The sequence below is a fragment of the Corvus moneduloides genome, chromosome 1 (assembly GCF_009650955.1).
Source record: "Corvus moneduloides isolate bCorMon1 chromosome 1, bCorMon1.pri, whole genome shotgun sequence".
In the NCBI taxonomy this organism is placed as follows: domain Eukaryota; kingdom Metazoa; phylum Chordata; class Aves; order Passeriformes; family Corvidae; genus Corvus; species Corvus moneduloides.
Window position 1 is genome coordinate 121,945,708 of NC_045476.1, and position 13,505 is coordinate 121,959,212.

Below are 13,505 nucleotides of genomic sequence, written 5' to 3' on the forward strand. Positions count from 1 at the left end.
GTTACTGGCATTAATGGTTTCTTCTATTTTATAGAATTAACCAAGCTATAGGATTATTTTAGATAATTTATAACATTTGGACTCCATGACTAAGGGTGTTGTATTTTACATTCAGACTGGGAGATGAAAAAAATCTGGAAAACAATTCCAGCTGGAAATTCCTCAAAAATACATTTGTGAAAGAATTCATCAGGTAAAAAGAATTTTCTTCCATCAACATTTTAGAGCATTAAAATGTTAAGAATATAAACCAATAAAATGTGTTGGAAAAATTTGCTCTTCATTTGGACAGAGAGAATTGGTTGCAATGAAGCTTAGGACTTGGAGGACTTACTCCAATGATAATTAAAGAAAATCTGACTGATTCTCATTTTTAAACAGCACACACAGCACTAAAATAGTCATGTCATCTCTTTGTAACTCACACACACTTGGCTTACAAATTGTATCTGTGAAAGGAACAGAGGCTGTTCCTGTGTCCTGTAGCAACCACTCTACCTATCTGTAGGACCTTCTACATCTACAGAAGTTTATTGCCATACATGTGCAATGCTCTTTTTTCTAAAATGCCAGAGTTGTGAGAAGTTCAGTCCAGGGCTGGACCAAGATGAAAGGAATGGACATGAGATATAGATGGGAAAAAGATAAAAGGGAAATTTATATTTATGAACACTAATACAGAGCAAAACAAGATCAGTAACTTGGGGGTATTAAATGTCTTCTATATACACAACTGGAAGGGTTAGCCAGGAAAAAAAGGAACAGAACTGTACAGACAATAATGTGGAGAAAATATGGTATCATAACTGAAAGCTGGCTGGCTGGAGCAAGATATTAAAATATATATTTTATTTGAAAAAGACATATAAGAAAAGCAAAGGAACTGTCATGTACCTTGTTGGTAAAAGAGGATTTATTAGACCCCATAAGAAGAGGCTGGGGAGAAATGGGTAATGGTGTTGAGTCATTAGGTACCGAGCTTGGAGGTGTTTCAAGCAGTAAACTGAATGTTACAGGCCACCTGACCAAAAAGAACAACTGGACTGTGAAATGATTGAGCAAATGCAAAGAAGCACGTAAAAAGAGTGAGGCAATGGTAAGTCAGCAGTAACATAGGAAAAGACATGCAGTTATGGTTAAATTTACACATGCCTCAAGCTCATGCCTCTGTGGACAACAATTTTGGGCTGCAATAAGCTCATGAAATGGCTTTTTATTTTTCTTTTAAAATATATTTTTATTTTTTATTAAACTCTGTTTTATTATTTTGTCAGGATTCTCCACAAAGCAAAGGCAACTCAGAAGAGGACAACAGAGATTTAACTTCTCTGACTTTCTTGTTTTCAGTTAACGAGCTTGCTGGATCATAAGGATATTCAGATAATATTAAAATTATTACATACAAACCCTCAAATTGAAATGCTATGTCAATGAAATTAATGACTTCTTCAGAGAGTCATTCCATAACTCATAAATCAAGAACTCTACATGGTTAAAGTTGTATGGTCGGTCCCTTTTCTAACAGGTAAGTTATTTTTAGTAAAAGCCAGTTTAGAGAAAACTTATCTTTTATTCTGTGGAGCTCAAGAAGTTCTTAAACTCAGTAATATGAATGAATGGCCAAGATCTGGGCCAAATCCAGCCTCCCTAGCCTCTTTTTTGTTTACTCACTCAATCTGTCCAGGTTCAGTAGGTCAATAAATTCCAGTGGGACCCAGGCCAAGAATTTGGCTTAGAATGGATTAAGTTTTCAAGGCAAATCTACAGATCATCCACACAACCTTTGACTCCAGAAAGCCTTGCACATGAGTGGTCAGTCTGCTAGCACCAGTAAGTGTTTAAATAAAAAGCATATTGGTAACTACACTCTGGTTAAAGAAGATGTAAAGAAGATAAGATAAACTTTGTGGGTTTTTTGCCAACAGGCTGCAAGCAACTCATTGTCAGGAGCCAGTACCTCCCTTTAATGTAGCAGGAGGTCCCATGGCTGCATTCTTCCCTTTTCCTTGCTATCTCCAGGCTGTACACAGTCTGTTTCTGCTCACTTTTGCTTGGCTGAATCCACCCTTGACATCAGTCAGAGGCAGCAATTCAGCTAGCCATAATATTTAGCTCATGATTGATACATATGAGGCAGAAGTTACGGGTTGGCGTTTCCATCACTATATGGCTTGCGGTCATCAACAGGGAAAAGATCTGCCATAAGAGGAAACAAACATTTGGGGCTGTAATGTTCTGATGCATTCTGTCAGGCAGCAGAAGGCACGAAGGCATATGCAACCCTAAATTTCTGTGCAGGTTTGGGAGGATAACATTTATTATGTGCTGATAAGCACAGAAGTTGTGATGGGGAAGACAGCGACTCATGTAATATATTAAATAACATAAAAATTTTAGTTCAAGGCAGGGAGTATTCTAAGATACAACCAGCTCTCAGGTAGAAAAAAACTGAAAATAGCTATATCTATCTAGCAGCTGCAGCAAAGTGATGTGGATTTGACATATATTATAAAAAACTCTTACAGAAAAACATACATTGAAACTAAATTATAATTACCCTTTTTAATAGTAAATGGAGGCTTTAAGTAAAAAAATTGTAAAACCACAATCAAATATAATAACGAAGAGAAAAGAGACTGAGACTGTGGCTTTTGGCTATAAATGAACATAGTATACATCAAAAGAGCCCTATAATATGCTAGAAATATATCTAATGTAGTTGTTGTTAAACAGAGCTATAAAAGTCACCTATAAAGCAAATGCACATAAAGCATCTACTAAAGCAAGCTAAAATAGAAATCTGAACATGAAACACAGTCTCTAAAAGTTCTAAATAAATACAGGAAGAGAAGGTAGAGGTCACAGTACATAGATCAAAAGGTCTGAACATGTACAGGAATTAAGCAAATTATTAATCATAATAAACATCTCCAACCACAGTTGTCTCAAAAGAATTATGAGATACAGTTCTTCTTTCAACCATCTTAGTGGTTATTCAGAACAGTTCTCTGAATATTTAAGTCAAGGATCTGTAAACCCCAAGGTTACCTGCAAAATGTTAAAAGTCATTACTTGTGGTCACTCAGAACCATGTTATCATTTACTGAAACTGAGTGAAGGTTCTTATTATCTTATTACCTTGGACTCAAAGAGTGACATTTTAATAAAAGTAAAAAAATTATCTGATCTTCTCTATACACAAGTTCCAAACATTTTATGCAAGGCTCAACCCGCTCACATGAATTCTGTGAGAAAACTTGAAGCGGAAAATGTTTGAATTTTGAATTTCTTTCTGTTTGTTTGTTGTTTACAGTTGTCTTGGTTACTGGCTTAACAGTATTGAAAGAACAACTTGGTTCTGAACTATGGAAGCACCTGGTACTGTAAAAAAATCAAAAGGCTGATGAGCTCCATGAACTCATCCAAACTCTAGTGAAAGGAAAGGACGAAATGAAGTGAGATGGAGAGGCAGAGTGAAGGGAGAGGAGGAATGACAGCACTGTAGATTTCACAGTTTGATGGCTAATTAGAGGGGGACTGGGAGACGAAGGAGGAAACAAGGGAGGAACATAGACATGACAGACTATAAACTTGATTGCCATTACAATTTTCATTAATGCTTGGTTTTTTTAGTTATGAGAATAGTTGACATACAGGATTTAATAATAAGGGTAGGAGAGTTCCAACGCTATTCTTTGTCACTATTAGGACTCTGACAATATACTGCGACTATATACTTACCTTTGCCTTACAGCAAATGGCACCACATAGTGATTGTTCAGTGTTTCTTTATGTTTCATTGTTCAGTGTTTGCTATCAAACATCAACTACAAAACCATTTTTCCTTAGTGTAAAACATAGATTTCAACAGATTCTTTGAGGAGAGTAAGGTCTAGCACACCAGATAAAGTTCCTTAAGAACCTAACAATGTTGTCAGAAAAGAATAGTAAATGAACAAGATTTAATGGGCATTTAAGAAAGCGTGATTCATAATAATATCACAGACTTGCTTGTACCAGAAATCATGGAGTAAGAGACAGAGGTTAATATTTTCAGCACCCCATAACCATTTCAATTTCTACGATGGCTAGGGCAGGGAGGAAGTTCCTCTTCCAAGCTGAGGAGCAAGCAGTACATACCCTTAACTTATTCTTTTAACAGATCTTGGGAATCGCTACTCTTAAGATTAATGCCCACTGTTGAATTGAAGATCAGTTATCAATAGAAACAGCATAATCCAGGTCTTTGACTCAGGTGAAATGTTTAATCCAATATGTCATGGACAAATATTTAAATGCCAAGGTGGCAAAGCTCTGCCCCAGCCAGTTACCATCATGGGGAGCCCTGGGGAGGAGAGCTGGAAGTGTATGCTGTCAACATCCAATCTTCAATTGCAAAAGAGGGCTTTTTTTGAAGCTCAGACGTGTCTGGCAGTAGCTGTAACTATTGACCATCTTCATTTAGCATTTACTACTAAGTCTGTTGAATTCAGAGATACAATTTGTTTCAGCGAAGCGCATTAAGGACTGCGAGGGTCCCACACTCTCTGCCAGTGGGAGACAGATGAGACACCAGGAAATGCAAGAGTCCACCTCAGTTTCTGTTCCAAATGTGCTTATTTAGGATTATGTCAAATGTGCTTTTCCACAGCAGTTTCCAGAAAATCAGTCTCTGACCAACTCCTGTGGAAACAGAAGCCAAGCCCAAAGGACAAACCTGACAGTTTTTCCAGATGCAGGCCAGGAACAAACAGCTTTCTCTGTCTCTGTCTCATTTCTAAGCAGTGCTATGGGATAACAGTACTGTGAAGGTGATAGCTACGCAAATCAACCATAATCTCAATTCTTACTGAGGAACACCTTGGTGTCTTTTTGTGTGATTTTGCTTCATGTGCTCACTTCTTCCATCATCTAAGTATCACTTTCACCTCTTTCTCCAGTCATCTGCCATACTACTCCTTAAAAATATGCTTAGTTTATGAAGTTCAGAAAAAGAGTTGCCAATCATTCCTTCCTAAATGCAGCTAGGCATGCACAGTGCTTTTCTTTCATGCCATGAACTTTTCCCGAGGAGCCAAATTATCTTCTATCTACCAAACTCTCTACCTTCATTCTATTACCGTCTGAAACAGAATTCAATTGTAATTGCATACATGCAATTTAGTAGTTCTTAAAGGAAACCAGCAAAATATTCAGCAATGTAGAATAAGGAATAACTACTTCAGTTACTTAAATGCTTTTAGTATGTTGTCATATGCTTGTATACAACAGTATATTGATGTACCTCTTAAAACATTACTGGTAAAGTTAGGGAATACATTTTAGTAACACAGACTTTCTGAAATACTTCAGTTCCATTGCTTGCAGAGTTGCTTTGCTGGTTTCTCACCCTCCTAATCAACAGCAGCAAAAGTGTGAATTGTCTGGTTACTCCTTCTAGCAAGGAGACATCCAGAGAGCTCTGCTCTCTTACTCCTCTCTCTGCTAAAGTATTCAATATACTCATAACTCTGTACATTCACACTGAACAGTTCAACTTCTCTGAATACCTAAAATGTCTCACAACACCTGGAACAAGAGTTCCAGATAAAAAAGTAATTTTCCTTACTTTTGAAGAAGTGATGCAACACTGCAGAAACTAAGGGGAAGTGTAACTATTCCCACCAAAGGGCAATGCTGTTCTCCATGATTTGAAACACCTTATGGACTCTATACTAATCATCAGTGACAGAAGCCCAAAACACTTGGTTTCACCTGTATCTAACTCAGAAAGGTACCCTTTCTATTCAGATATGGATTTGGCCAAATTGATCTATGCTTTTGCCACCCTGTGCTTTGATCAATCCAATTTGCTCTTCCTTGGTCTGACCCAGATGCCACTCCATAACCTACAGATGGTTCATTGTACTGTATCCCATCTGTTAAATAAAGCACAGTAATGAGAATGCATCACTCCAATATTCCTCACTTTCCTTTGGTTTCCATCCTAATCCTGAACACAGCTGAAGGTCCTGATCCTTTCAGTGGTCCATGACAAAATTGCCTAAGAGAAGACCTCTTCATTCTGCTTCTTACAGAAGATGGATACAACACAGCTTCTATGCCCAAAAGGTGTCAGATTCAAACTTGAATGTATGTGACAGAAATCTCCTGCCTTCAGCACTTGCTTCTACCACACACTGTTCTTTGCTACGTTTAGCTTGTGACAAAAAGACTCATCTTTTCTTAAGATAGTTTAGCTACCAATGAAAACACCACAGCACTACATTCCTAAATAAAAAATTAAACCATGTTGTTAATAAGTAAATCACTAAGACTTCAAGGAGAAACAGTTTTGTTTTGAAGGACTTATTGAGTTTAGTGTACTATGCTTCAACACTACAGCACATACAGTAGATAAAGTTAAAACAACCTTAATAAATTTTTACTAATAACACAGAAAGGTTGATAGTATTAATGTATAAAGAAAATTATTTATATTATACTGAAAGTTGGGATTCCTCAGGACATATAGTTACATGAAATAAGTGCAAGTTTGACACATAAATAGTTGTGTATACCTGGAAGAAAGTCTGAAAAGCCAGTGCAGTGCAAGAGAATTTTTAGTTATTTTACGAAGCAAAAAAAAAAATCTAAAACCCAGCTTTTCCCTTAAGATAATATTTTTCTGAAACTATACTTTTTATGTAGAAAGGTGGTCCTATTTTTCAGGAGAAGATGGATGATAACAACATTAGGCAGTTTTCTCAGTGAAATCTTGGCTTTCTTGAAATCAAGAGATTTTTTGGCATTGAATTCTATTAAGCAAGATTTCAACACCTGAAATTTAGAAGAGAGAAATTTTCATGCTTCATTGTATCTAATTGGTGATTGAAACTCTTTGTTTTGCTTCTCATTTATTTTATTCTCTACTTTCGTGAAACACAAGTTGCAGAATAAGAAAAGGCTAACAAATGCTCTAGAACCAATCAATGTTATGAAATTAATAATAATACAAAATGAGCATGTAAGCTTATGTAGTGTCTTTCATGTAAAAGTATCCCAAGGCACTTCATAACAGAAACTCAATAAGGAGTGCAAAAGTGCTTTGTCAGATAGGATAAGCCAGGGGAAAAGGGAAAATTAATTAAGCATGGATTTAAATTTCTCAGCCAACACAGCATTTAGAACCTTGGTCAGAAAATACAATGGTTCCAATATCTATATCCAGGGAACACAATAGACTACTTCAGTCTTTAATTCTTGAGGAATTCAAAAGTTTTCCCACAGTAGTATGGGTGTGACTAACAGGAATGCAGTCTGATGGCTGCGTTTCCAAAAAGCAGTCCCTGCCCCTCTCCCTCTACTTTTTCATGGACAAGTAGATTCATATATTGATCACCTGACTTGTAGGTTAGTAAAGTCACTTGACTGTGGAGATACCCAATATGGAACTTGGTACAGCAGAAACTACAAATACCAAGTTAAGGGCTGGCTAATACCTTTCTGTGCTGTTTAGCTCACTGTTTTAAACCGATGTGTGTTTCCTTATGGAGGTAGTCCCCATCTCTGACAGAGTGATCTGCTACACAGTAGTTCCTAAGACAGCATGTATTTCACAGGGAAAGATAAAGTTGCTCGGGAAAAGCTATAGCAATTGATAATACATAAATCACAGCTTTCCTGATGTTGCAGAAACTTGCACATCCTCTATTTTTCAAACATTTTTCTCTTAGGAACACATGGACCATCCCCATTTTTGGATGGCTGCCTCTTCGGATTAATGCATCCTTCTGGTGCATAAATTAGCGATGCACAGAGGAAAAAAGGAGAAGCACTAAATCTCAGGAAACTGAAGCCATACAGAAAAATTAGATTCACAGTAGAGCTGAATGAGTGACTCACCATGAATAATTTATCCGAAAAGTTAGCCTACACTTCTGTTCATGGAATAGCTATAAGAAGCTTATAATTTCCTCACTTTTATTATAAAACAAAACCTTAAAATATTGTATGTCTTCACTGCAAATAACTTCCTGTAAATATTTCATGTCCTATTTTAAGAGATGGGGGCATTTCGGTTGATCAAATAAATCACATGATGATGTTTCTGTTCCCTAGATGGATGAACCCACAAGCACATATTTTGGATGCCTGCTGTGATTAAGCAAGCAGCTCAGTAACATGTGATGAAGAGTGAGTGTAGGGAAAATAAGTTAATTTACAAAAACTCTAAAGATCTTTCTGCAAAAATGTTTTCAGTATTTACACTGAAGCTGTAGTGAATTTTAATTCTGATTAATAACTTTAGGAATTTTCAGCTACCTGTAAATATTTTTTTTCTTGTACATGGGTACTGAATAATCTGCCAGTCTTTCCAGAGCTTAATCAAAGTTTTTGGAGCAATTATTAGGATTTGGTGCACACACAGGTAGATCGAAGTAGTTATGTTGAAGTTTTACTTGAACATTTGCAGTCTGAAATATCATTGCATAGTTTGTGGTTTTGAATGGACTGACATTCTTTATGCAAGTTTGAGAAATACTCCCTGCTACTTCCATAAACTATGAAACCTCAACAAATACTTAAGAATGAGCCATTAGTGCATTTAGAATTTACAGTACTATACAGATCAGTTTTATAAAAACCATCCAGTAAAATATATTAATATCTCCTAGAATGTTCAGACATTGAAATACTATAACACATATTACAGGAAAATGAAGACTGAATATCTGAAGATTCACCGGAAATTATTTTGTGGTGTGCCCTGACACTGGCTGAAGATAAAGACAACATACCAGAATCCTGCTCACTTCATGTTACTTTTGATTATGCTTGCATAATTATTGCTAAAATTTTGCTTTAATTTTTGGTATATCTAAAAAGTGAATCTGCATAAATTATCCTTTTTCAGATCTGTGCTAAAGCTTTACAAAATACATTTGCTTGATTCTTTATTTTATAGCAGTAGCAGTGGTATAAATTTCTCAGTATAATAAGAAAATAAAACTGAAAAAATAAACAATGTGAGTTCTTACCTGAGCTCTTGAGCTATAGAGTCCACTTGAACTGTTAATAAAAGCAGGAAAGAATTAATTAGTTTACACTTCCAGACTTGTTCTTTCTGCAACCTTGCACCTGCCTATTTGTAATGACAGAGGAGTGGCTATCAAAACACAGGTGGTTATTTCATGCTAACCACAGGATTGTAGCTACTAGTGACAAATGCTAAACGAATGTGCAATTCTCACAGTTATTTTAGGATGCATGAAACCTGGAGTATGACGTTCAGTGGAACAATAAGCAAAATAAAAATAAAAAATAAAAGTAAAAGCAAAGACCCTTGTTTTTACTGTTGTTTTTGAGAATTTAAAATCAGTTTGGGAATTGCAAAGGCTGGTGTTTACAAATTCCTGCCCACACAAGAGTATTCAGCATTTTGACAAGGCCAACAGGTGTCTCTAGGGATTACTCATATTGCAGAGGCAACTTTTGTTGTTTCTACTTCTGGGAAAATTTTCTTGATATATTAATTGCTATAAGAGTGTGTGCACATGTATAAAAACATGGAGAAAAAAAATCCGTAAGTTTTACAATTGTGTTATTGGCCTTTTGAGTGAAAGGGTATGAAACCCCTATTGATTACAATTAAAATTTGCTATTCCAGCCAAACTGTTTTAACTCACAGTCCTGACCAACAGAGAAGACATGCCCTAATGCTGACCTGTAAATATTTCCTATTCAGTTTCTTTTCAAGTTCTCTGCTTGGTACTTTTGAAATACATATGAATTTTATATTAATTTCAGAGAACTGAGGGTTGCATCTAAGTTTTGATATGACAATGACTATGGTTTTTAGAAAGGTTTGTCTGTGTTCGTCCCCTTATCTGCGGTCAGTGTGTGGTACTTCAGTGCTCTTCCTCTGTCTTTCCCTAAGTGAAGTCTAGCACTTTTTGCCCTTTTGATCATTTGAAAATAGAGAAGCCAAACCACTCTAGTTTTTCATTCAGACCATAACTTGAACCTGAAGTCACAATATTAACAATCCAAACTAGTGAGTTGTGACAACAAATCGAAGTAGTCTGTTTTACACAATCCTGAGAGTGCACAATTCCCATTAAAATCAGAGTGAAGAATGGGTGCTTTGTGCCTCTGAAATAGTCATAAGCAAAAATGTTCACAGGGTAGGCAAAACTCTGACATTTATCTTTAAGTATATCCATTTTTCACGTGTTATCAAGAGTCACAAAAAGTGTTATGAATTAAAATAAAAAGTTATTTTCCTGGAAGGGCTGTATTTCTAGTCAATCATGTTTTCCAGATGTTGAGATCATTAAGGGCCTGTTTATCTCTCAGTACTGCATTTCCATCTGTTCCTTACAAAAAGAGAGTAATATCTGGGAAATACAACTATGTCATAACTTTGCAAATGAAACCTGAGCACCAATACTTCAAAAAAAAATGCAAGGTTCTCTTCTGCCACATACACCTGCAGCTTTTGATTAAAGAAAATTTACTTCTGGACCATTTACACAACTAATTTATAGATAATTAATATCAATAGACAGAAAAACATTCACGTGGCTGAGACAAAGTTTTGTTATATTATTTTTAAAGCATCCATTCAATGTTGTCAACTCTACTGACTGTGGGAAATCGTTTTGGGTTGTTTTTTTGTTTTGTTTTGTTTGGTTTTTTTTGCATAATAAAAAGCATAGCCTTTATTTTCTTTGAAAAAATAACTCAAAGAAAATAACATCAGTAGATTTTTTTGGCTTTTCTTTATACCATAGCTAATAACATCATGCCTTTTAATGCCAGCAGTCAGTGTCCTGCCTTGATTAAAAAAGCAGCCCTAAGGAAGCTACAGAGTCTCTTACTGCACATTAAGGAGTGTGCACAGGAACTATGATATTTCATGGTGTTCTGGGCACAGGTCGTGGAGCGTGCTTGCTAACTCACCCTTGGTTCCTTTGGAGCGTGTGCGCAGCTTTTTATTTTCCCCATCTGCATCCATCTGTAATATTAACACAAGGTCTTTAATTCATACCTTTTGCCATTGAGGAAAAAAAGTACTCCAATGCTTTTTTTTCACATTTCCAAAGGCTAGACAGTAATAGAAAAAAAAGAATAATCATGCCTTATTAATCTTGTCAAAGAGATAAAAAGCCATCTGTGAATATCTAGTAAATACCTAGGAGATACTTTTAATGATACAGATTTGTTTAATAAAGTGATGGTTATGAGTGACTCTGTAAGGTTTAATGACGAGGTCTGCAGGTGTTAGCTGAAGGCATAAGGTTAGAAAGAGTAATGCTGCATGAGTGCTGCTTTCAGCATCCACCTCCTGAAACAAAAGGTCCCAGAAAGCTGCCATGCCTACAGGAACTCTGCATTTTTATTGTAACTGAGGCATAGCTCTATAGCTGTGTTGGAACCTGCACTTCTGACAGCTTCATCCTTAAAACATGAAACCTTCTTGCTTGACAATGTATAACTACACATATACAGCTTTGAAATTCTTCACCACTTAATCAACTACTTCTTAAAGAAGTTTTGCTTAAAGAGACATTGAGTTACGGATTTATAGGAGGTTTTTTGGGAGAATGCAGTGTCCAGATTTGTATTTTACATTAAAAAAAACAAGCCCAAACAATCAAAAAGCCCAGACCTCCCCAGAAGTCAGCTGTTGTAGTAAGTTTTCTAACTGAAATAAGAGAGTCCTTTCAAGATCAGCTGTTCTCACTATACTTTTGGCTACATCTAAACCCGAACTGGAAATATGCACCTTCTGGTCTTGGATGTGGCCCAGACACGTAATTGTAGGGGCAGGCTTTCAATCCATGGATTTTATTGCAAAACCCTGAAATTTGAAGGGATTACGATTTTGTGTTCTGGTGTGGACAACTGCAGTGACATATTGCAGATTGTACAATGGTGCAATTTTGATGATGTCCAGGGAGGCAAACTCCTTTCTAAAAGTAACACTTAATTTTTATGTCAGGAAGACTCTCTCACCAGGAATTTTTGTCTAGGCAAAATTTTGGGAAATACGGAATTTTTCTTCAGTCCCTGAGGGAATCTTGTTATCTGTCTTTGATTTGAATCTCAGTTTCCCTGTTTGTAAAATGGTGATGATCAAATATACTGTAGAAAAAGCAACTGCCATGGGCTTCTGCAAATCAATTTGCAGACACCAGTGTCTGATTAATAAAATTGTGTTGGGTGATAGGTAGATGTGGGTACCAGAAGTTGCCAGGCATCTCTCCCTGCAAAATGTCATGAGGTAAATACTGATGTCAACAGAAGATCCTGTCTATTATATCATTTTTTCTTTCTGAGGATCAGCTGATCTGGACTGAACTAAACTGAGAAAAGAAGCAAGAAGTCCTGTTAGTGCCTTTTTCCATTTATAGAGTTTGAAGATCTGAGTATGCTTTATTTTTAGCTCTATATGACTCAGATTACCGAGATGTTTTGAAGGTCTTATCTGAAAGAACATTGCAGAATATGACAAAATTGACCTGAGAAATAAAAGAGTAAAGTCAGCCTTTTTAGGGAATAAAAAGCATTTTTCTAATTTTCTGGGATTTGTTTGTTTTTATACATGTTTGAACACTATAAGTAGCTATTGGAATCAAAATACCTATTTGCAGGAGAGAACATAAACATTTGAAAAGGGACTTGAAGAGGTGTAATTCTAGAACAAATCTAGTGATGTCTGAAATGAAAATACAAATTGATGGAAATGCACATCAAAGCCAGACAATGATACCTTTTCTCCGTTTAAATTTACATCTGATATTGATTATTAGCAGGGAAAAACATGAAGGGCTTCTGCTTATGTAGTGGGGCTGGTGGCAGCCGTTACTTGTTACTATCCTTAAAACCTGGAGAACAAGTATTTGCAATGTGACTGCAATGGTAATGGGAAACATGGCTCTGTTCTCTGATGCTGAGTTGTGATTGAAGGCACTGACCTGCCATAGACTTATAATAGGGGAGCAGGTGTGGCAATGATGGACTTTAATTTCCTTTAATAAACCTTTTATGTGCCACACTTTTACTGCCATTCTATGCTCTCCAAGGTCCTGCACATAATAGGTTCATTACTTTTGATTACTATAGTCTATTGAGACAAACAACTCCAGAACACACTATATATTATGTTCAGTTAAACCAATATAGACTATTTATCCACTGTGCATTATTTCACCTGCAACTCTACAGACAAAATTAACAACAGCTCCTGTAAGCTAAAACTATTAAAACCACTGGTACTCCTTTGTCATCATTTCATAATAAATACCACACCAATCACAGTGCTGCTATTTTAATTATGAAACAAAAAGTGTCCACTGCTTCTACTGAGCAGCAGTTACCTTGGACTAAACAGCAGGTTGCATTGTGATGAATATTTAAAAACTGAACAAAGAGTGAAAACCAATGATAAAATCAATGCAGGTGATTTTTCAATTGATTTTCTTTCCTTGTGAAACTTTTGAACTATGAGATATCTTTTT

General features: G+C 36.1%; 1 protein-coding gene across 6 annotated transcripts in view; it reads right to left on the reverse strand.

The window, feature by feature from the left end:
* ST18 (ST18 C2H2C-type zinc finger transcription factor) overlaps nucleotides 1-13,505 on the reverse strand; it is a 169,028-nt gene that overhangs the window by 57,376 nt on the left and 98,147 nt on the right. For all 6 annotated transcript variants that reach the window (XM_032125093.1, XM_032125109.1, XM_032125117.1 and 3 more), the window contains 2 exons: nucleotides 10,945-10,999; nucleotides 9,021-9,051 (listed from right to left, as the gene is read on the reverse strand). In XM_032125093.1, coding sequence (XP_031980984.1) covers nucleotides 9,021-9,051; nucleotides 10,945-10,999 — 86 coding nt within the window. The remainder of the gene's footprint in view (nucleotides 1-9,020; nucleotides 9,052-10,944; nucleotides 11,000-13,505) is intronic.